At 34.6% G+C, this 25,827-nt stretch overlaps 1 protein-coding gene across 2 annotated transcripts in view; it reads right to left on the bottom strand.

Moving 5' to 3' along the window:
* The window catches only part of LOC126976461 (Ca(2+)/calmodulin-responsive adenylate cyclase-like), a 177,602-nt gene that overhangs the window by 101,788 nt on the left and 49,987 nt on the right, over positions 1–25,827 (bottom strand). For both annotated transcript variants that reach the window (XM_050824781.1, XM_050824782.1), the window contains exon 3: positions 20,372–20,704. In XM_050824781.1, the coding sequence (XP_050680738.1) occupies positions 20,372–20,704 (333 nt within the window). The remainder of the gene's footprint in view (positions 1–20,371; positions 20,705–25,827) is intronic.

Raw genomic sequence — 25,827 nt, 5'->3', positions numbered from 1 at the left:
TTCCCATCTGACATTTAATTCCAGAAAGTGACGATTGATACACGAACTTTGTGAAAATCGTGTGGAAGGACAGGCATTATGAAAGGAACTATATTGGACGGTTTAAGTAAGAACATCACAACATATGTGTTTTCACGCTCGAGCCAACCGTGCTATTAAACACGCTAGGTTGTTAAAAATGGCTAAACCCTAGCGTGCATAGTCAGTCTCGTAACAGACACACATGACAGTCAACAATAACAATAATATTGTAACTACTACCCGGTTACATTATCTCTGGACTGGATGTCGATGACGTCACATTCTTGCTTTGGTACGGTGTGCAAAACAAGCATCACTAGGATATTATATATTATATTAAAAAATTAACAACGATTATATTTTTCAATTTTATAGATTTGATGTAAAGGTGTTGTGGTGTTAATTATCATAATTATAATAATGAAAAATCAATGAAAGAATTGGCGCTAAGCAAAAATTGCATTTTTTTTTCTGGCAGTACTATTATAGCGACGCAGACCAACACATACTATACAATTATTAACAAAAAAGTTAAAACGTAACACTGAAAACTCCAAAAATAGTGATAGCACGAAAATATCACATGTTCATAACGGTAATTAAACTGTAAACCGTACTGACACAACAGAGCGATTGCGAGGGGGTGAAAGGGGAACGGGAGGGGCTTCCACCGAGGTCGAGAGATAATGTGGCCGTGAAATACACAGTTTTGTCGTAATAATTGATTTGACTTTAAGGTAGTCTAATATTTTTAATTTCAGTTTACTTAGGGGAACTATGAAAATAAGTTGATCGTGAAGGTAAGGTAATATACAGCTTTATTTTATATTTAAAATTGTTTAATTTTAACCGAACTAAATACATCGCAAAAACATTACACGTAATACTTGTAACTGGATACTTTCGACTTATTATTTCAAAATTCATATAGCTACTTATTATTCACGACGATTGCAATCAGTGTCTGAATTCAAGAGCTCGAATCGAACAAAAACCGGCAAAAATACTTTAATATTGACTGAGCCCACGCTGTGAAAGATCTCATGAGATTATCCTTTCATAATGTGAATGAATTATTCAAATTGGTATTAGATATTTAAATTTAAATCAGTGTTAACAGAGATAACAATCAACAAAAGAATATAACAAAATTCGGACTCTTTATAATTATGTCGTATCTCTCTTTAAGGATATAAAGTAAACCATCGAACATAGGAATATGATAGGTGGTAGGAAAGACTAGGATGAGGAAAAAAGAAATAGATCTTTATGGAGACTCTTGGGGGAACGTATACTTGAAGGCAAGACAATCAAAAAACCAGTGTCTAATACGAAAAATTATGGCATAAAGTTAGACAGTATCGAACATAGGAAGATGATAGGTGGTAGGCAAGACTTGGATGAGGAGAAAAAGAAATAGATCTTTTTGGAGACTCTTGGGGAAACGCATACAAGAAGGCAAGAGAATTAAGAAACTGGTGACTAACACGAAAATTATTTAATACTCATATTCACCTAAACAAAATATAACACTAGTAGAATTAAAATAAAATTTAAGTAAAACTTAATGTTTGTAATAAAAGCTACATTTTTACTGTAAAAGTAACAGTAATGAGCTGGTAATAAGATAGCTCAAAGTTGCGGAATAATATAATAATCTAGTTCAAGTAAGTAAATATACAACATTCTTGTATTTTAATAATATAAATAACGATAACAAGAAGCCCTAAAAGTAATAACAAAATGGAATAAATTATACTTCGTAAACAGCCGCCGCGCCGCATCAAAAGAGTATTTATGTTACTTAGAGGTAAATTTCGTAATTCAATGCGTGAGTTTACTTACTCGTTGTAGAATATTCACCTCTTCACGTTAAGACATAATTCTTATAAACGTGAGTAGTACTTTTATAAAATTAGAAGCTGTTTTTTTATTAACAAGTTACTTTTTTTTAATGAAAATAAGGGACGAGACGAGCAGGACGTTCAGCAGATGGTAGTTGATACGCCCTGTCCATTACAATGCAATGGTGCTCAGGATTTTTGAAAAACAACATAAATTCTGACCGGCACTACAACTGCGCTCGTCACCTTGAGATATAAGGTGTTAAGTCTCGTTTGCCCAGTAATTTCACTAGCTACGGCGCCCTTCATACCAAAACATAGTAACGCTTCACATTACTGCTTCACGGCATAAATAAGCGCCGTTGTGGTACCCATAATAAAGCCGGCATCCTGTGCAAAGGTGAATCTGATCGCGATTTCTCATGTACACATCGTCTACGTAGCAAATTCATCCAAATAGTTCACAAACTCATTTTTTTCTCTATAATAAAATGCTTTTAAAATAGTACCAGCCGTTTCCCCAAATATTTTGCACTACATAAACGATCACACTGAAATAATCTAGAAAAACGATTAAAGACAGCGCATTCTAACATCATCTATGCGTGCAAACCAAAAACAATAATACAACAAATTAGTATTGGAGACTAGCTCTTACTAAAGTTACAATCGAAACGTTTTTGTTTGGTGATCTCTGTTGAGATAAGTCGAAAATATTTAGCAGTATTAGAGTAAATCATCAAAATTGTTATTCATAAGTCGTAATGTTTGGTCTTCCATTGACTGTTAGGAATGACCCTATTGCCTATTAAAGGTCTTCGCACATTACACCGACGTCGACTCCACTCCAGCTCAACTCACAGTATAGCATTGCTTACGACAAGGGGGCGTCGCGTTGGCAACTCCTAGAAGTACAACGAATGACAACGCGTTACGCGCTTCCCACGCGTTTACGACGCATTGCCCACTCATTGACACCAAGTTGTCCACTGGTGTCCGTCGCGTTGATCGCCTAGTTGACAACTCGTTGACTACTACCTCTAGTTGGAAGGGTATCAGATTGGCGTTGAGTTTGTGTAATGTGCGAAGACCTTTATTTAGCCTAGCCATTCATTCATTTCAAAATTAATAATGACTGTTGGGTACTTGGATGATGGTAGGATGGTGGTGAAGTGCACTGTTTTAGACGATTTACTAAAACACTTTTTGTTTTGGAGGTCAGAAGAAAGGACATTTCTACATTCTACATTCATTCACAAAACTTACTCCATTTTACCCCGAAACGGAAACGTATCCAGAAACCACTATTAAGTATTAAAACATTATTAATATGATACGTGTACATTCAATAAAGTGTAAAAAAGCATTGGTATTTTTTTTACCAATCATATTTTCTAAATATTATATACCTAAATTATATCAGTCGCGCCAAATTTATTTCGGTTAATTGTCGACCTAAGCTCGTAGACAAAGACCATGAGAATCCAGATACTTACAATATGACCTAAACTCGTATATAAAGACCATGAGAATCCTGAAACTTACAATATGACCTAAGCGCGTAAACAAAAGACCATGAAAATCGAGAATCATACAGTATCACTTAAGCTCATAAACAAAGACTGTCAGAATCCAGAAACTTACAGTATGACCTAAACTCGTATACAAAGACCATGAGAATCATGATCACTTAGGAAAACGAATAAGCATACGGGAATCAATTTATTAAACTAATCAAGATAAATAATGTGTTACTTACTGTGCTTATCTATACTAATTGTAATCCAAGTAACGCAAAAAGCCTATTTCACTAAAACATAGATGTTGTTGACACAATAGCGGCCTTATTTTTCCACTTTAATGAGCAACAAGCACTCAACATCCCCTGTGACCTTATCTGTAGCTTGAACCAGCGACGTGTTAATAATACACAACTGAATTAATTTCACGAAAAATGTTGCGGTATTATCATGGAACATAGCACGACTTATATATTTATATTGTCATCCATAATGTTTTGTAAAACATATATTATCTAGAAAAGTATATATTTTAGCGTAGAACTCGTATTTTATGGAATCTTTTATGCCTTTTATAGATCAAAGTGAAAGTGTTTTTTTGTATAAGCAAGTAAGTAGTAAACTTCTTTGGCATAGTAAAACAAATGTAACTCCAAAAATTGTTACCTGTGTGCAAATACAGTAAGTTTGAAGATAATAAAGATATCAAATTATTTGACACAGGTTTGTTCATATACAATATACCAGCGTATAGGCGAACTGAGCGTGCAAGAGAGAAGAACATCTCTAACTGAGACACAGCAAGATAGAAAACGTAAGCGAATATTTTATTACTGTAACCAATTTTGATTGACAAGTCGTAAACAGTCAGCCACGCTTGGCATTCGCTCCTTAGTAATTTGAACATAAAATCACTAGCTACCGCACACATTGTCAAATCAAAATTGGTCACACATGGGTCTGTCAGGTCGCCTACTATGTTCTAAATCTATTGGTCTAAAAATATGTACAGCGATAAAATAAAAATACTGTGAAAAATGTATAAAAACAACTTGTCTTACTAAAAATACATTCAATCAATACTATTTATTTTATAATTGCGATATTTTTTAGAATATATTATTAAAGAGGCAACAATTAATTCCTCTTTATTACTACTACATTTCGTCCCATACTACAGGTCAAAGTAGACAAGAGACTTCATTCGGATGACGTCAGCAAAACCAACTGATTGTAAAAGGCAATATTCAATAGCGGCGGCGCTAAGCATCGTAGTGCGGGAGGTGACGGCGCATTTCACTTAAGTCTCAAATTAACTTTACGCGTTGAATCTCTGGCTTTTCCCAAACTCATCATCTTCATATATGCTTGTCGATTGAGAGTTCTCTTGACCTCGCGTTCTTTGAAGTACTTTGACTTTGATCGGGAAGTATTCGTCTAGACTCATCTAGACCACTTCTGATATTAATATTAGAACTATATATACACTTCTATTCTTTTTTGTTGCTCATCTACTTACAAAACAAAACTGTACAAGCATTCATTTATTTAATTCCATTATTACTTTACAGTCAGTCGTCCAATTTTCATCTTCTCAAAGCCTTTTTAAATAAGTGATCTTTTCCTTTCAAGAAAGGGGAGGAATTACTTAAGGATCCTAAGAAGAAATTCACACTTCTGTCGGTGAATCTAGAATAAAAAATATTATCAAATTTGGACACAACGGATAGTTTCCGTTGTTTAGCTTAGTATTGCAGAATGCAGTCCCTGTCGGATATGACGTCACTACACCACACTAACCGCGCAATGTTATAACGTCACGTGGTCATTCCGCGACATATTTAAATAATGCAGAAGCGAAAGTTATCATATTTTCGAAACTACTCACTTGATTATAAAAATAATTTAATGATACTTGAATAAACGTTATTAAAGTAAATTATGCGGTATATTAGTATTTTCATTGGTAGTATTTAATACCTTCATTATTACAATTCTATACGCGGAATAAGAATATTTAAGGATTTTTATTTTGTTACGCCAAAGAACTATAACATCTTGCGTGCGTACATATTTTTTTTTTTTGTTTTGACAACATTCATTATTTTTCATCATATCAGCCGGAAGACATCCACTGCTGGACAAAAGCCTCCCCCAAAGATCGCCATGAGGATCGGCCTTGCATTATCCTCATGCACCTAGGATGATTTTGCCCAAATCGTCGGTCCGTCTTGTGTGGGGCCTACCAACACTACGCCTTTCGGTACGTGGTCCCCTTCGAGGATGGCAAACATTGCTATTATAATAATAAGCCACAGTGATAAAGAGTGGTCGGGAATAGCATGGTTATAAATATACATCCCTTGGACATTTCCCTGTATAAGCTTACCACATACACATGGCTTCACAGTCAAGCACGCATCGCCCCCCTTCTAACCACAACTTTGCGTTAATGAGCGATTACTCCAAATTGTTGGCCACAACTTTGTTATTGCCACATTCCACCCAGTAAATATCTGCTCGGCACGACGAGTGTTGCCAATTACACAAAGAGGTTAAATTAATTGATGCTGTAGTTATTCAGCGATTTAATTGAAGTGTCGCTGTAATTGGTGACGAACAGTTTTAGAGGTTAAAATGTAATAATAGAAATAAGGATAAACTCGTTTTGCTCACAACTAGCGCTTATAAGGTTCTTTGATATAAACGTAAATACACATTTTATCAGCGCCGGTTAGATTATGGGTACCACCACAACGGAGCCTATTTATGCCGTGACGCAGTAATGTGTAAACATTATTGTGTTTCGGTGTGAAGGGCGCCGTAGCTAGTGAAATTACTGGGCAAATGAGACTTAACATCTTATGCTCAAGGAGACGAGCGCAATTTTAGTGCCGCTCAAATTGGGGTTTTTCAATAATCCAGAGCGGCACTACATTGTAATGGGCAGAACGCAACAAATACTATCAGCGGAACGTCTTGCTCGTCTCGTCCCTTATTGTCATTAAAAAACATTAATTAAAGAATAACTTGGGATAAAAGGAGGTACTTAGGTTGACAGAAGTCTAAAAAGTAAGTGTCACCGGTTAGAAAATGGTGTTCTGGAAAAAATAAAGGTTATTTAGGAAAAAATAAAGGTTATTTATTATATAACTATTTAATATGAAGGACGACTTCACTACGAGGACGTTTATCGCAAACTTTTTCAAAATATCGGCGCAAGCACGACATTAACATACCGATCTGGATTAACTGTCAGCTGAATATTATGATTATTTTATAGCAATAATTATGACAGTACAATATTGTGTATTTTATTAAAAAGAGCTCAAAAAAAGAAAGCTGGGAGAGATTCTTATTTCTCAGCGCCATTTGTTTCCGAGGCGGTGGTAGCGTGAGAAGTTACGTTAAAAGTAATCAATTTAGAGAAAATAAATGCCTTTATGCCTTTTTTGGTGTTCAAGTGTTATTGCAGTGTAATGTTCCAATTTTCTGAAGAAAAAACCATCCATATTCGTACCAATGCTACTTGTATTAAATAAAAGGCATGAAATTATTTTTTCAAAATTTATTCCTTTAGCTTTTTCATGTCATTTCTAATATACTACTAATACTACTAACGCTTCGAAAACAAATGGCGCTCTGACAGAGAAGAAGCGGCGCAAGAAACTCTCCCAGCATTCCTTTTTGGGCAATTTTAATAAAATATACAATATTGTTCTGTTATTGCTATTGCTTTAAAATAATCAGAATCTAGTCCCAGGCTGTCTGATCACTTAGATAATCAGCTGATGGATTTACGGCAGAGCGCCATTTTTCAATAAAACATTTAAATTTATTTATAGATAATTCCTGAACAGTTGCTGGCTTACTTTATTATAAAATTGTATACATTTACCTTTAAAGCTATTATGTATCTTATGAAGCCTACTAGAATTAATTACAAGCAATCCCTTATTTCTATTGTTATAATAATGAAAATCACTATAATGAGCAAAAAGGTGACGTCTTGTGAACATATATTAAATTTCCATAAATGTACTGACAATGAACAGTCATAATATTTATTTCTTTAAATTTTTCTTTAAGAGAGTGTCTGTGACGAAGCTGATATATAGCACAAACAGCTCTCTTTTGCAGAGCAAACACTATATCAATGTCAGCAGCATGACCCCACGGCAAAATACCGTACGTCATGATGCTGTGAAAACAGCCAAAGTACACTAATCGAGCGGTAGCAATTAGCAAAATAAGTATATTATTTGCCAATGCTTATAGTCTATAAGTATTGGTAAATAGTGTCATCGAAGTTAAGAATTAGAATTTATTTCTAATTCTTAACTTAGTAGTTAGTATTAAACCTTCAAAAGTAAAGATACATTGCACCATCTTGTTTCATGTTCAAAACAATATACCATCGATTCGCTACCCTGATAAATTTATAAACAGCAAATGACTGTCCTCCGTTATACTTTTTCACAAGGTAAGAATCGCCTACATCGCGAAACATCAAGAAACATCCACAAATAATACGCGATAGTAAAAAAAACTCTTAACATTTAAATAAGTAAAAACACTAATATAAGAACTGGTAAAAGATATCCTTATCACCTTAACTATTTCCACAAAGTAAAAGATCTCTCGTTACTATAATTTTTATTGGAAATGAATATATTTCCATATTTAGATACCTATTAATGAAGGGATGTTAGGATTGAAACAGTATTCTCTATATCAAAACAATTTTTCAGGAAATGTATATAAATACTTCCTAAATATTTTACAAACAAAACCTTATCTAAATACAAAATTTCGATCCAAATCGTTGCAGCCGTTTTGGAGATTCTGACATGAGTCACAATCGTACGGAAGCATAGCAATTATTGTTTTATTACATCCACTGCACCATATCATTTAGCAATATAAATTAAATTGTAATATTATTATAGCAACATTGTAAACTTACGAATCCCAGTTTGTTTCCCAATCTACCAGTCACGAGAAATCGGAGTAAGTGTTGCAGTCAAAGCTATATTCGTAAAACGTTATGTAATAAACAATTCTCATGTATTATTTATTTGATTTTCAGTAGGACTCGTATACGAATTTTGCTCAGTCATACAGTTTAGCAGCTATATCATGGGTACCACAACGGCGCCGTTTCTGTCGTGAACCAGTAATATTTAAACATTATTGTTTCGGTCTGAAAGGCGCAGGAACTTGTGAAATTACTCGACAAATGAGACTTAACATCTTATGTCTCACGGTGATGAGCGCAATTCTAGTGCCGCTCAGAATTTTTTGGGTTTTTCAAGAATTATGTGCGGCACTGCGTTGATATTGGCAGGGCGTATCAATTACCATCAGCTGAACACACTGCTCGTCTCGTCCTTTAGTATCATAAAAAAATAATCAAAAACAAAACGTCACACAAGAACTTTATTAAATAAAATACATTTTAAAGCAGTAAGCTACAGCTTATAATTTCATTTAAATAATTGTCTATAACTACTGTGAATAAAAAGCATAGGTACTACTTTTTCAATAATTTTTTAATTCTTGTCTTTTTACATGTATTTTTGTTTGTAACCTTTGACTCATTTGGGCGCAATTTTGATCCACTTCAAACAACCAGATTTCGTACAAACTTCGTAGATCTATCGAGGACCGATGAAAATACATTAATCTGATAAAATTATTCTTTTTCATTACTTTTTCATTTTGCAAAATAAGATTTATGTTAATTTATATGCTTTTTTCATTTATCGTCGTAAAGGTAGGAATTGATATTAATATTAAATTTCAACCATTATCTTTTCAACCAAAGCGTGTTTTTTAGTTTTTTAAACTATATTTATGAAATTGTCAGAATTTCAGCTTTCAAAGAAAATATAGTACAATCTTTTTCCAACCTCGGAATGGACCAGTTTTCTAATTGGACTAGTGAGAACTTATAGAATTAGAATTACAATATAGACAAATACAACAGGCGAAAGAGAAAGAGACAACTCTAACGGAGATTTAGGAAGATAGAAAAGGAATTCTATTTGTATTTTGACCGAATTTGATTGACAAGTCGTAAACATTCGCACACGTTGTCAAATTAAAATAAGACACTCATTATCTGTGGCGAGAAATATTGCAATTCATAAAATAACTTATTAAAGATTTAATTAAATACGCATCTTATGCAAACCTCGACCTTAATAAAATACTATTATTTATATGTGCTACCTATTGATAGGTTTTAAGTCGGTGGCAAGCAATAAGCAAAATAAAACTTAATATTATTATAAACAGCTTACTAACTGTTATTATTAAAAGGACGTCTGGCCGCACGTGTCTGTCCGCTTGGGTTGTTTTGTTCTAGACGAAGCTATCCCGCTTAAGGTCACGCGTGGCGAGTGGCACTGACTTCAAAGCTATCAATATGTAGCACATACAACTAACAGTTTTTTATTAATATTAACTTAATTTTATACTTTTCAGTTTTTGAAGCCTCAGTGTCAGTTAATAATAATAATAATATTTAATCAACATAAAGTGAAATCTTCTAAAAAGGTCGTACACAATTACATCACCCACGTAAACAAAAATTTTCGTAAAAAAATGTTCATAAAATGAAAACTACTGGGCCCAACTATGTAAAATTTTTATGGGACCAATTGGCATCTATTCTGCATCAAACTAAAGAATAATTACGTAAATCGGATCATAATCAATAATAAAAAAATCGAATTGAGAACCTAATCCTTTTTGATGTCGGTTAATAATGTATACCACTCTCTATATCTAACAATAAAGGGAATTCGTAATCTGAGTCCCCTGAGGTTATCCAATACAAGTATTGAGTAACAGCGATCTTTCATTGAACAGGATCGTTCCGTAACTACGGGTTGAAATGTAACACGCAGTCAGAACTAATCTTATCTATAACTGGTAAGCTGTAAATTTATTTTTAAATTACACTCGTAACAATTTTCTAGGGTATTAAGTACCCCATTCGGACGATTGGCTCAGTTGGTAAAAGCGCTCGGGGAGAGCCCATAAGGCGCGGGTTCGAGTTTTAAATAATTGGCTAGACAATGCAGTTCCGCTCAGGATTCTTAAAAAACCCAAAAATTCTGAGTGGCACCATGCGCTCGTCACCTTGAGACATAAGATGTTAAGTCTAATTTTCCCAGAAATTTCACTAGCTACGGCGCCCTTCAGACCGAAACAGTAATGTTTAGCCATTACTGCTTTACGGCAGAAATAGCCGAGTTCCGCTTCGTTCATAAATATCTATCTATCTATATATATAAAAATGAATTGCTGTTCGTTAGTCTCGCTAAAACTCGAGAACGGCTGGAACGATTTGGCTAATATTGGTCTTGAATTATTTGTGGAAGTCCAGGGAAGGTTTAAAAGGTGAATAAATATGAAAGTGTTCGGAATTAAATAAAAACAACAATTTTGTTTTTCCTTTGATGTGTCCCCCGTCGTCCGATATTTGTTTTGTATGGACATATTTTCTATGAGAGAATTTATTGACGCACGGTTTGACAGTTCTGCTGTAAAACAATTTCACTCAACAACAGGGAGCGTATTTTATGAAATAATTCTTGATGTTATGATATTTTACTGACAAATTCATAAAAAACATTATTTTATTTATTATATACAGAACAACGCCTGTCAGGTCAACTAGTTGGTTATAAATTTAATTTTTATACTACATACATAGTTCGTTTGTACTTTGTACCTTTTGGATGACAAATGAACTCACATTTTACCATTTTGGAAGTGTCTCCCGCGCAAACTATACAGTTCAGAAAAGTGTTAATTAAAACTGTCATTAGAAACCTCAATATCCTCTTTGAAGACCTCTCCATATATACCACACCGTATGTGTTTGATGAAAAAAAGATTTTTTTCGATTTTTGTGTGAAAATCTTAATGCGGTTCACAGAATACATCTACTTACCAAGTTTTAACAGTATGATTCTTATAGTGTCGGAAAAAAGTGGCTGTGACATTCGGAAGGTTGGACAGACAGACATGACGAATCCATTAGGGTTCCGTTTTTTGCCATTTGGCAACGGAACCCTAAAAATGATGAAACTACATCTACGTTTAATTTACGAAATGAATTAAGAGTTTTACCCAAAAACTTCCTACAAAAACAATGAAATCGTCTTGTTCTCTAGAATGTTCTGCTATGTGTCTAGGTAAATGAAGGTGGATTGTCTGAGTACCACACCCCAATAGTAATATCTCAAGCAGACGCTGCGCGGCTTTATGAACCTTTGTTACCCAACCCAACAGAGAGGCACACAAATTAAAAAACCTCAGTATTGTGTACAGGTATCACTACGCATATTTATGACATTTCCAGAGATCCCTACGTAACGAAAAAAGAACACTTATCTTTGTTCGATTACGTCTGTGAGTCTGAACAGACCCATTTCAGAAACCAAGATGAAATTAACATTAAAAACCTACCTGACGTCTTGAAGATTTATTTTTATGGAAGAGGAGGATAAACGAGCATACGGGTCCCCTGATTTACTCTCACCCCTCTTGTTACACCAGAGGAATCACAGGAGTGTTGCCGAACTTATATAAGTATATGTAAAAAACCAGACCAATCAAAAGATAAGGGAACCCATGCCCATCTTAACCATAATCAAAACTTGCAAAGGGCCTCCTAATCATGAACCTAGGGCCTCAAATTACAGGCAAGTCAACAAGTGAAAAACGTGTAAGTAAATTCTTGATAAAGCTCCTAATATTATTAGCGATAAATAAAAAGATGGAATTGATTTCAACAAATTAAGATGAAAAAAATATAGCATTCTTTGGATAATAAAACAATTACTGATAATATGTATTCAAAGAATTATAAACTGCCGCGCGGAGACCTGTTTTCGGCGTTGTATTCAAATTATAAATAATAGAGATAGAGTTCCCGAAATCGGAACTCTCTCCGGAATGTCATTTTATCTAGAAATTACTCTGATAAATATTGCTTTTACTGATCTCACTCCCTTTTAGTCCAGCCATGTAGCCTAAATATATGGTCGAATTTGGTCCTGCCGAGCCATCAGTCGCGGTCCAGTACCGGATCATATTCGATGGTAGTTCGCATTGTCCATCACACAAGATTATCAACCGTACCGGGTACAAACCGGACCAATTAGTGCGAGGCGCCAAGTAAACTATCTGATGGTCCGACCGTACCAAGTCTTTAAAATCAAAATTCAATAATAAAAGGTTTTCGCTTCAAACAGGTAAGTCAATTTTTTTTTTTTTATTTCATATGCTAAATTTAATAGTTGAGTGATTTTTTAATAAAACGGTATTAAAAAGTAACAGCAATATATGTGTAGATTAGACGAACAAAAAATATCGATCGAAGATTAGTTCGTGAATCACTGCTAGTTACAGAGAAAACATTTTACTTGCCCCGGGCACTCTAAGTACTTTTCTGTATATCGTATAATTTAAAGTCATTGTTCTTGTTATTTTATTAAGTAAGGAACCCACGGTATAACATTAGAACAACACGTAAACTTAGCCCACGCTTTACAATGATGCAGGTGTCTTGTATAAATAAACCGAAGATACACAACGTTTGGCTAAATAACTGTTTCATTAATTTAATCCATGGTTGAACTCATTTGTTCGAGGAGCTCGTGTTACATTGACCAGATGTTGGATGCAGGGAGTCTGATCAATGCTTCAAGATATCTGCTATCGAAATGCAATCATTTATAGCACTACAATTATGCATTCAAGCTTACTACATAGTTATTCAAAATATCATAAGACACGCCACAAATTAGGTTATAATCCCCACCAGTGGGAGGCGCCTTTGCACAGGATGCCGGCTAGATTATGGGTACCACAACGGTGCCTATTTCTGTCGTGAAGCAGTAATGTGTAAGCATTATTGTGTTTCGGTCTGAAGGGCGCCGTAGCTAGTGAAATTACTGAGAAAATGAGACTTTTTTGTCATCTTGAATGTGAATCTTAGAGTTATTGGGTTTTTAAGGAATCCTGAGCGGCACTGCATTGTAATGGGCGGGGTGTATCAATTACCATGAACGTCCTGCTCGTTTCGTCCCGTATTGGCATTAAAAAAACCATCTGGATATGTGGTACACCGCCACAGTACGGTTTTCAAAGGAATTTTTTTCAACGCAAAACCAAGCTGTGAAATGAGCTTCATTGTGCGGTGTCTCCAGGACGATACGACACGGGTACCTTCAGAACAAGCTCATACACCTTTCTAAAAGCTCAAAACACTGTGTATCCTATGGAGTGTGGGGGCGGCGTTGATCACTTAACACCAAGTGACCCGTACGCTCGTTTGTCCTTTTCATAACAATAATATATTATCGACAGAGAGGTAGAGTATAAAATCGGTACAGCCAAGAAATGAAATTAAATACTGTATACATTATAGCTTCTAAATTTATTGTATTTTATTTTATAACGCTATAAATTTACAAAAAAAAAAACGATAATATCAATTACCAACAATCATAAATCATTATTTTTTTTAATTTTTATAATTTTTTTTAATTTATTTAATTTAGTACTTTGAAGATTTAAATTAATATTGTGAATTGTTATGTTGTGATTTTTTTTGTATAACACGTTAATGTTATGAGTTATCTGGTTCCACTAAGGCTATGCATAGAGCGAACTCAGACTTTACTTACGTAAAACTTAGCTGAGTGTAAGCTTAGTGTAATCTTTGATTACGTTTTTATAGTTGACTAGCTGACCTGACAAACGTTGTTCTGTATATAATAAATAAAATACTGTTTTTTTATGAATTGAAATGTCACTATCACAATGGATAACCGAAGAAACTGTGACAAAACTTAAGATTTCTCAATCTATAAAAAATAATCTGATAAAAAAAAATATTGAATTAGGCGTTACTTTGCGGAAATCCATAATTATATAAATGATTTAAGTTTTCTTTAGTGTTAATTCCGCCAATATTTGTTTAAAAACAAAAAACAATTCGACACGTGTTTCGCCTCTACACGAGGCATCCTCAGGACGTGTTGTCTCGCCAAAATCTGGCACGAGACTCGAGAAAAAGACAAATATCGGCGAAATTAACACTAAAGAAAACTTAAAACATTTGTATAATAATCTGATAGATAGTTAACAACCGAAGTTAATCTACCAACTATTAGCTAAAATTTATTTTAGTTTTTGCTTCCTTAGAAAGTTAGAAAGATATAAAAATTCTAATTAGTTATTTATTTTAAACTATTCTTACAATTCAATTTCTGACACATCAAAGGAAAACAAAATCGTAATCATTATTTAATTCTGAGCATTTTCATATTTATTCACCTTTTAAACCTTCTCTGGACTTCCACAATTAATTTAAGACCAAAAATAGCCAAATCGGTCCAGCCGTTCTCGAGTTTTAGTGAGACTTACGAACAGCGATTAATTTATATATATATACTAGTGGACCCAACAGACGTTGTCCTGTACACACGTCTTAAATTTGAAAAATCGGTCCAGCCCTTAGAAGGAGTACACTAACATACACATGAGCAAGAGAATTATATTATATGGACGGATTTGAGAATCTAAACCAATCTCAAATTCACTGAAACAAACAAAAAAATCATCAAAATCGGTCCAGCCGTTTAGGAGGTAGTTTCATTGGGAATCTAAACCATTCTTGAATCCACCCGAAGACACACATCAATCTCAAATTCACTGGAACACACAAAAATCTCATCAAAATCGGTCCAGCCGTTCAGGAGGTAGTTCAAGTGTGAATCTAAACCATTCTCGAATCCACCTGAAGACACACAGAAAGTTTCAATAAAATCGGTCCAGCCGTCTAGGAGGAGTTCAGTGACATACACACGCACACAAGAATTATATATATAAAGAAGATATATATATATATAGATAGATTGACATCTGAAATTATGCTGAGCAGACAGAGTTAAGACAGACCAATACAAGTTTTACGTAAGAAAAGTCTGAGCAAAGTCTAAGTTCGCTCTATAGATCTCTATCAGCCTAAGATTTGACAGTAACCACTTCAACCAGTATTTCGTCTCTACACGAGGCATCTTCAGGAGATGTTGACTCACCGAATTCTGGTACGAAACTTTATCTCGTGAATTGGTTCAAGACAAATCTTAGCGGAACACTCAAGAAAACTCATAATTTTTGGATTTCTGCATAAATTTTCAACCAAATATAATGCCAATCACAGACGACAAACTTTTTAGTCTGCGATCACACAGTGAGCATTCGTGACGCACTTTTTACTCTGTGATAATAAAACCGATAGAATTATATGCAGTAAAGCATACGACGCGCAAAACATCTGACACAAAAAATATCCCCTTAGATCTGACAGACCACGCCGTATGATACATCTTTGGCAGAGTATGATGACAGAAATTTAAAAAAAGAAAATAGTGTTTAATATGAAACAGTCCCTTTAATAATCTTTCTGAAAGAATAGGATGAACCCAAAATTCTCTATTTCTCCTTCATTTTTTATCTCAAGTATGAAATAATACATCGCATTCTCTGTACTTCCATTGCATGTACATCCCTACAGTTCTGCCGACAAAATGACCGAAAGTATATGTCGTGTGCGTTGAGTCTGTGAAATATCTGCCAAAGACATTTTGCGCGCAATGCAGACAGACTTTTTATGTGCCGCAGACTCGATAGCACAAAAATGTGTGTCATCTGCGATAGGCCTAAAGCATTATCCAAAATAAATTTGGTTTACAAATATCTGATGATTAATGCAATATAAATACCTTTCACCGACCAAGAGTATCAACGATCAACTCTAAAAGATATCAAAAATTTATTGCAACTTTGCAGATAAAACGATCTCGAAAGTAGTTTAATGAATATTAAGGTCTGAAAACCGAAGTAATACGACAGCTAAAGGTTAATACAGCAAGTTATGATAATCATTAATGGACTTTTAAATTTCGTTAAAAAATTTAAGCCGAACTCAATTGTTTAATTGGCAAACTGGAAGTAATTTTAATTTTTGATCAATATTTTTTATGTGTTCTTAATATGCTTGACGTTCTATTTAAATTTTAAAATAAATTTATTTACAACGAAACACTGTTTATGAATATACTAGCTGCTGCCCGCGACTTCGTCCGCGTAGACTCTATAAACAACAAAAAATAGTGTGTGTGTGTACTTATGTATGCACGCAAGAAGTTATACTTCTTTGGCCTAACAAAGCACAAATCCTTAAAATTATTTATTTCTTGTGCTATTCTACCTTTGTTTGTTTGTTTGATAACTTTGATAAAACTGAAAAAATATGTTTAACTTAAGATACCTACTTTATCATAAGAATCATTAAGAGAAAAATTTAAAGAAATAAACATTTTTGTTGGGCGATCTATATGCTTCTACAATATGATCCCAGAAAATGTACAAAACAAATGTGTTACGAAATTTAAAAGAATTGTTAAAAAACGTTTGTGTGGGAAAGGTTATTATAGCATAAACGATTTTCTTAATGACACCACGGACTTTATATTAAAAAAAAAAGCCCGCTGAGTTTCTTGCGCCCATTCTTCTCAGGTCTGAGGCAGTCTCTTTTGAATGGGTGGTAGATTTTGACGTTCAATAAGTGATTGTAAATCCTATTTGGAATAGAAATATTTGAATTTGAATTTATCTCTGTAGCCCATAGACGAAACTTCACGGAGACCTGCATATTAACAACTGGCACACAAACGTGGATGTACGTACTTCAACGCTAAACATATTAAAAATATAATAGAAATTGAAAACTCGACACTGCCAGCCTGATGATGAACAAGTAGGCGCCTTCAAAATGCTCGTTCGTGCTTATATTTCATAAAAAGTCTTGATTTGCTGACGCTACTGCCGACCGATGTATGGCGCATCAATCAACCGTTACAAATATTAGAATACTAAATCTTTTAAATTACAATAATCTTTAGAATATTGCGTTGTTCGTTGTATCGTTTTCATGTACATAACACAAAACTTATTATACTGGTTTCCTAATAAAAACAATATTGACAAATTTTTTAAAGTCTATAATTTATCTACTCCGACCCTCCACAGTAACGTCACAGAATCCATTTTTAAATCACACTTAGCCTTCAAACGTCTAGAATCTGGAATTGTTTTATACGATTTCAGCTGGTTTTCAGACACTACGGTAGCGTTAGCATAAATAGCTTGAACAAATAAACAATTATTCCTCTTTATTTTATCATTGATTGTTTTATTTAACGTGTTGATTTGTTGATATTGTAATTGATTTTGTTTTATGAATATAATTTTTCGTAACGTGTTACTTGGCAAGAAGCCATTTAGAAACAAGTCAAAAATAATTTGCAATATAACAGCTTTTATTCGTATAAGGCTTTATCGACATGCAAAGATCAATAGCGGAATGTACTGTCTCAATTTTGTTTCAGTCTTTCGTTATATGTGGATGCAGCCTAAGTAGTAGGCCTCACGCTGTAATTCGAGTTTTTTAACTTAGAAATGCGTATTTTAAGGCCAAAGAACAGAAATTAAGCTATAAATGTGTATTAACATGGGGAAACACTTTCTTCATGATTTATATGATAATTCAACCTTTTTTTATATACTCACGGATATACTTGCTCATTTGTCCTGATCTTCCATAAAAAACACTACCCTTCTACCACTATCTAAGAAACAACTACAACTATTTAGACTATAACTATCAATTATTAACTACATTGATTGTATTGCATATGTACAGTCACAACTATGTAACTACAGTCACAACTATGTAACATATTACATTCTAATATATTTTTTAGTGTCAGTGGCTGTGCAAGGCAAGAAATTTCTTGCAAAACACACGGTTTTAGAATGCCGGACCTTTTTAGTGTTAGTCATCAAAAGACAAGCATAATGCTAACTCGATGGTAAGTGATAGCCCCCAGCTATAACGACTAAAGGTAAGTATTAAGTCGCAACCGTTTTTACATTTAAATTTCGAGAAGTGGCGAGAATCACAAACTAGAGCATATTAAAAACTAATTTATTTTCATTTTAACTTAATACTTACATTTAAATTTCGAGAAGTGGCGAGAATCACAAACTAGAGCATATTAAAAACTAATTTATTTTCATTTTAACTTAATACTTTCAGGATTAATTTTCACTTAATTACTTTCAGGACTAGAATTACAAACAGTTACCTCGGTAGGACCGCTACTATTAACAGAATTGCAATATCCAATAATAATATATTCTTTAAAATAGCAGATTTGGTCATATTTTGGAACTAAATTAAAAGTCATTTATCATCAAGCCTCTTGCCCGTCCATATGTGTAATTTCCTTGTCCTAAATGAAGTGATTTTGATTTTATTATTATCAGCCTAAAGTAAAATTCAATAAAAATGCAGTTTCCTTTGTAATAAAATTAATTAAACGCTAAGAAAGAGTGATAAAACACAGGCACTTTGATTCCCAGGTAAACAAAGCTAAAGTCAACATACAAAAACGAGTCTGAGCACATGCCGAGGTCGTCTTTTATTGTTCGTAGTTCTCACTGGCAATCCGCAGTTTATATGTCCGGACTTTATGCGCATGGAAGAATTACAGCTTTTTAATAGTTCACATGACAACGTGTTTTTGGGAATTAAAAATAGCAGATAACACAATTATAAAGGATTTTTGCCATAAAATACTTATTGTGTATGTGTGTATAGATAAATATTTAAAATTCAAATATAAGTATTCAAAATAAGATTTGAAATCACTTATTGAAAGCGAAAAACTGTCACCCATTCGAAAAGTTATGCCTCGAAGAACGGGCGTAAGATTTTTTGTTAAATTTCGTTCAGAATCATTTTTTTTAAATAGCCTTAGGGCGGTCTTTCATTTCCCAAGCTGTGGTAACATTAATATTTATAATAAGTGAACATTTCGTAACATATTTGTTTCGTACATTTTGTTGGATCATGTTGTAAAAGCATATACATCACCCAACAAAAGACTTACTAACTTAACCCTGTAGTAGGCATACCAAGTTTTGATTGTGCCTGGTGTTATCTCTAGATAGATAGCTCTAGAAAACCTACATCTAAACTAACTTTAAAGTATTTGCTAAAATTGCGAGTTTGAACAAAGAAAAACATCAGATTTATAATATTACTCTAGACGTATGCACTGTTTCAAAAGTACACTACAAGAAGAGTGCCTTTCGCTGCTTCTTCTCATTATTTTTCGTTGATAATCTATTCAATTCCGTACACACAAAATCTGTCTAAGGTTATTAAATGCAACATACCGTAGTTTTTTAATAAGTTTTCTCATACAATATCGAGTTCTCATCTAGTTTATGGCAGTAGCGGGGAGTGGCATAGCTTGTTTATAAATTAAAATTATTTATTGCGATATTGTTGCGGCAGGAACTATTATGGTGGTATCCTTATTTGTAGCTTTGTGTATATGTGCTTTGTAGCAGGGAAACTCCTTATTAAGTATGTAATAAAATATTTGTAATGTGGTTGCGCTAGGGAATTTTAAGTGGACTGTATATATAAAAAGGGTTGCTCAGGTGAACAGAACAAGAATCATTGGAATAAAGGAAGAAGACTGTACTCTTCTCCTCTTCAAAATCCTGGATTCTTTTATATTCGCCTGAGTGTGCTGGCAAACCACATTATATATTCCCGGGACGCTTAACGAAGAAATCACTGCGATGTCAAGTCGGAAAATCAACAGGAATACGAGGATTTCCTGGATTTATGATTAAATATTGCGGGGCTCAACCGTTGCGCGTGGGGTTACTTGACGTATGTATTATACGCCATGCGACCTTAGATGTCGCAGCTCGCGGCTGTTAAGTTGTACCGGCAAAATTGCTAGGAAAAAGGTGTTAGGGGTTAGGGAAAAGGTTGTGTCTTATTTGGCCAACTGATGCTACTATTAAACTTACCTGATGCCATACATGGAACGGAAATCTGTAGGCCACGAGGGCTGCTGCAATGGTGTGAGCAGTGGGTAGTATGAGTCCGAAAGCGGCCGCTACTGGCGCGCCAACTGGTAGTAATGCATAAGCAGCGAACACAGCCCACACTACATGGGCGGCGCCTTCAGCGGCTGCGCCGGAGCCCCACGCCGGCAGGGTGGCTGCCAGGGCTACGCCCCCACCCGCCAGTGCCAGCCAGCAAGCTCGTGGTAGACGCCGCTCTGGAGTAACGCCACCAGCACGACCGCACCACCATGCCAAGCCGCCACAAAGGACTGCGTGGGCGCTTAGCACTCCAACCTACAAAAATATTATACAATCAATATAGCTTGATCAATTTGATTTAACATATAAAACCGGAGAAGAGCAAGTCGGATTTGCCCAGGGAGGGTTCCATATAAACTTTTTTATGATTTAAATACAAATATTCCTTTCCCAGTGGGAGGCTAATTTGATGCCGGCTAGATTATGGGTACCGCAACGGCGCCTATTTCTGCCATGAAGCAGTAATGTGTAAGCATTTCTGTGTTTCGGTCTGAAGGGCGCCGTAGCCAGTGAAATTACTTGGCAAATGAGACTTGACATCTTTTGTCTCAAGGTGATGAGCGCAGTTGTAGTGCCTCTCAAAATTTTTGGGTTTTTCAAGAATCCTGCTCGTTTTGTCCCTTATTGTAATAAAAGAAAGTTTTCTATGATTTAATTACAAATGTAATTTTTTTTTTCTCTATACTTGTACAAGACGGTATTATTTGCAAAATTTCATACTTCCAGGTCAACGGAAATTACCCTATACATTTTGATTCCCTTGAGAGTGCCGATAAATACGTTTATTGTAGTATAAACTGCCGTATCTTTTTTTACGATAATTGAAAAATTTGATTATAACTGTAAACCTGTAGAGTATATTGTTTCACTCTAACGTCAAAATTTTACAGAATACGGATCTCAAAACAATCGCCGTTCGACCTTGTTACGAGAATACATATCATACGATTTCCCTAAATCGGAACGTAACTTCATCATAATCTTAACTGAACCGTCAATTTGAATTACAAGAAAATAGGAAATTTAACTTTCAGACATAATATCGATATTATTCTCGTTGTATTTCGAGAATAGGGCTACATGGCGTATTACATACAATCAAATGAACGTCTTGGTCTTCTCGTCTCTTCTTCTCATAAAAAAGCTTTCTGCACTTCTTTTACATAAACTTACACAATGCCAAATCTCATACTATTTCGTGCGCTCAGCGTTCTTAAAAAAAGACCAAATTTTCGAATCCCGTATCAATAATTGTTCTTACAGATACGGGACGCCTGTTTAGTGGTAACTCATGGGGCTGCGCTTATTTTTATTGACTTTGAATGAATGAATGAAAATCTGGACATTTCTAAACAAATAATTGTAGTAGTGACTCACGAAGGGGCTGCGTTTAGCTTGTTTTGATTGACTTTGAATGAATGAATGAAAATCTTAATTGCACTAAACAAAAAAAATTTACAATTTTTACAGGTTTGGTACAGTACAGTTAGGCGAGCTTCCAGGTAACCTAAGTTGAAGAGATTATTAAGATAATGATGAAATTCTAAGAATTATGACAATATTTGAGAACAATGGGATGTTGAAAACAAAGAGACGCCTACAGACACAGGAATGCTAAAACTGTAACAGATCTACCTTCACCTATTTAGACATAGGCGATAGAATTAGTCCGTTAACAACTAGGTTAGACATTTTGACATTAATATTTCTAATGAAAAGTTTATAAAGAAATGAAGAACGGATTCTAGATAATATAATTGTTAGAAGTTTAATGAGTACTATTTTAAATTAAATGTTCAATTGCATGTATAAATGGAATAGAATAGAAACACTTTATTAACAAAAAAAACAAACACCTTCAATTTACAGTATAAATCTTAAAGTAATAAATTAAATTAAATGTAAGAAAAATTATTAAAATATAAACAAAAAAATTAAATGAATTGTGCGGCGCGTGATTCCATGCTAAAAGGAGCCGACTCAGTATATTGTTGGTTAGTGCAGAATACACCAACACAACACTGGTTTTCAGCAGCCCCTCGTGAAATTTGGAGTAAATAGACAATTATTTATTATTTGATCTAGGTAAAATTGTTTTACTATTGATTTTGTCCGCGTGAGATCATAACATCTAATCAAAACAAATATTTTAAGCCTACTCAGTGTCCTTCGATAAATTGTTTTTAGTAATGTCACGGCCTTCGGTTATCATTTATTTTCGCTAACTGTTCTTTCTCATCTACAGTCAATAATAATATACTATAATGCTCCACTTTTTAGGTTCATGACTTGAATTTAGATAGCCTCTAACCATTTCCTGAATTGGGATAGCAAATGAGTTTATCAGTTCTTATCTATTATTCTTATAAACACACTACGGCAATATTATTTATTACTAGCTGACCCAGCAAACTTTGTATTGCCACATAAAGTAATAAGAAAAATCAAAGTAAATTAAAAAATTTGGGGTATAAAAATTAGATGACGACCGATTCTCAGACCTACCAAATATTATCAAATCGTACATAAAATGTATCGTACTTCAATCATTATTTTTTTCGATTGCCATCTTGCATATTATTCTGTTCCATCCACAGTTAATCTACCAACTATAGTTGGCTATAATTAAGTATATGTTTTACCTCCTGAGAAAGTTAGAAAGCTATAAAAATTCTAAGTAGTTATTCATTTTATCTACACCCATGCTTTAAATGCTCAATTAAAGATTCTGAATCAGTTAGGTTATTGCCAACATTAAAACACCCAATGTTCTAATAACCATTACATCATCCAAAAGAGTGTTGTAATGTTGTACTGAATTTCATAACAACACTCCTATTTTTTTTCCTTCCCTTCATGCTCAAAGAGTTTTAATAGACAGCCACATTCTTATTGCTCGATGCGTGGCATCTGTATGAATTTCAAAAAAAGAACATTTTGGTTTACGCGCGTTCCACACCACCAGAACGTCGCGCGCCGTGGACGATATTAGGTTACTACTAGGACTGGCTGTTTTAATGTTAGCAGTAAGCTAACTGTTTCAGAATCTTGTAGAGGATTCATATTCTGGGTGTAGATAAAGTCTTGTATGCAACTGTTGCTAATTAGGTATTAAAACACTCATGTGATACTATTATCACACTCGGCTTCGCCTCTTGAGATAAATCCACATTCGTGTTTGTATACCCCTTATTACACAACAGTTGCATAAATAACTAATAAACTATTCTTTCTATTTGATTTCTGAACGACTGCGGACACAACAAAGAAAAAACAAATTCCTTTTTTTTTATTTAATTCCCAGCATTTTCATAATTATTCATCTTTTAAACCCTCTCTGGACTTCCACAAATAATTCAATACCAAAATTAGCCAAATCGGTCCAGCCATTTTCGAGTTTTATCGAGACTAACGAACAGCAATTCATTTTTATATATATAGATAGACAGAGACATTAGAATAGAGTAATTATTATATTCTGGTTTCCTCCCATTGGGCTGTTTAATTAATTTAATCCGCACCGCGTCTTTTGTATCCATCTTCTATTCTTGTGTACTGCGGAAACGTAATAAAGATGATATAATGAAGCCCCTTTCTTTATATCTTCTTAATTAGGATGTCATCCCCGCCATCTGGAATTATGGCGTTCCTCTAAAGAGCGGTTTTCAAGGAACTTTAGTCCAGGTACAACATAGCTATGGAATGAGCTTCCTTGTGCGGTGTTTCCGGGACGATACGACATGGGTACCTTCGAGAAAACCGCGTACACCTACCTTAAAGGCCGGTGAGGCTCCTGTGCTTTCTCTGGTGCTGATGGTATTAGAAATGTGGGCGGCTGTGATCACTAAACATCAGCTGATCTGTAATGTCGTTTGTCCTACTATTCCATTAAAAGAGTCGTAGATGTTCTTGAATGGGAAATCTTGTATTCTTGGCACAAATCAGCACTGTTTTTACCGTTTTTTTTTATTTTAAAATTATTTCCGTCTTCTCTTTAACAGTGAATATGTGTCTAGGAGCCATACTTATTCAAAAGCTTACTAAACACATTTACTATTCAGAAACGTCGCTAAATATAAGCTAGCTAGCTAGCGACTATCTAGCTAAATGGTCGTTACAACCAAGTTTCTCATAAATGAAATCCAGTTTTTGGCCAATTTCTAATAAATAATCATAATTTAAAGTCCTATTGAAAATAGCATATTATTCAAAGAAAATACTCATTAACATTTGAACGTTTATCTCCGATTGTTATGACAAGACAAACATTAACAAATAATTTAAAGACTATTTATTCAAGATAATACCGAACATGTCACAATATCCACTTATGATAATAAACATGCCTTCTTCATGACGACTGGCATGACGTACTTGCCAATTCAAGATTTAGGCGGATCATGTTTACAGTTATACCCTAAACACATGGTCGGATTTAGCCCGGAAAAACAATCGGACGTGGTCCGGTACCGGACCGTATTCGATGGTATGTTGCATAGTCTAGTCACAAATTTTTTATTACCGTCTGGATGGTAGCGTTTACGATACCGTACCAATTGGTGCCAGGCGCCCATCGGACTGTCCGATGGTCTGCCCGTACCAAATCTGACCATGTGTTTAGACTATTAACTTAGCATCCATTAGTCAATATTTGGCTGTTATCAATTGTGGACGCCAGCCAATTATTTTACTAATGGCTTACCAAGAGACACGATGCTAGTGATTGGAACAGGTCGATGTGACGTAAGCTCCATTGTTTCGGTTATGGCCTATATTTGTACAAGGTTGCATTGTGAATTAACTCTCCCATAGACTTACAATATACTAGCGCATAGAGGAACAAAGCCTGCGTGAGAGAAGACCAGTGGAGAAACAGCAAGATAGAAACGGAAAGCGAATCTATTGTCACTATAACCAATTTTTATTGAGAAGTCGATAAAAGCCAGCCACGCTTGGTAATTTTAACACAAATAAAAATAGGTCATAGCATTATCGAGCTGTCAGGTCGGCTATTCGCTAGTATATTCTCAATCTTGGGGTTTATCGATGCATAACAGTGTCATTAAGAACTGGGTTGTAAATTGAAATGCAATACAGAATAACCTAATTCGCTTCGAACCTGATCACATCACCTGTAATATAAGACCTTAGAATTTAAGGTCTTAGATCTAGATCTACTTTTACACAGGTCAGATGTTGGGTGGCTTTAATTACCTTATGACATCGGCACACTATAGTAAAGTTTCGAACCGGAGATTAACAGTACAAGTGCACGACTATTCATTGAAGTAGGCGTTACTTCGCGGAAATCCATTATTATCCAAATGTTTTGAGTTTTCTTTGGTGCTAATTCCGCCAATATTTGTTTTTAAGCAAAT

Source organism: Leptidea sinapis, chromosome 41 (genome assembly GCF_905404315.1).
Source record: "Leptidea sinapis chromosome 41, ilLepSina1.1, whole genome shotgun sequence".
Classification (NCBI taxonomy): Eukaryota; Metazoa; Arthropoda; class Insecta; order Lepidoptera; family Pieridae; genus Leptidea; species Leptidea sinapis.
The sequence above is the reverse complement of the archived record's forward strand: the minus strand, read 5'-3'. Positions and strand labels throughout refer to the sequence as shown.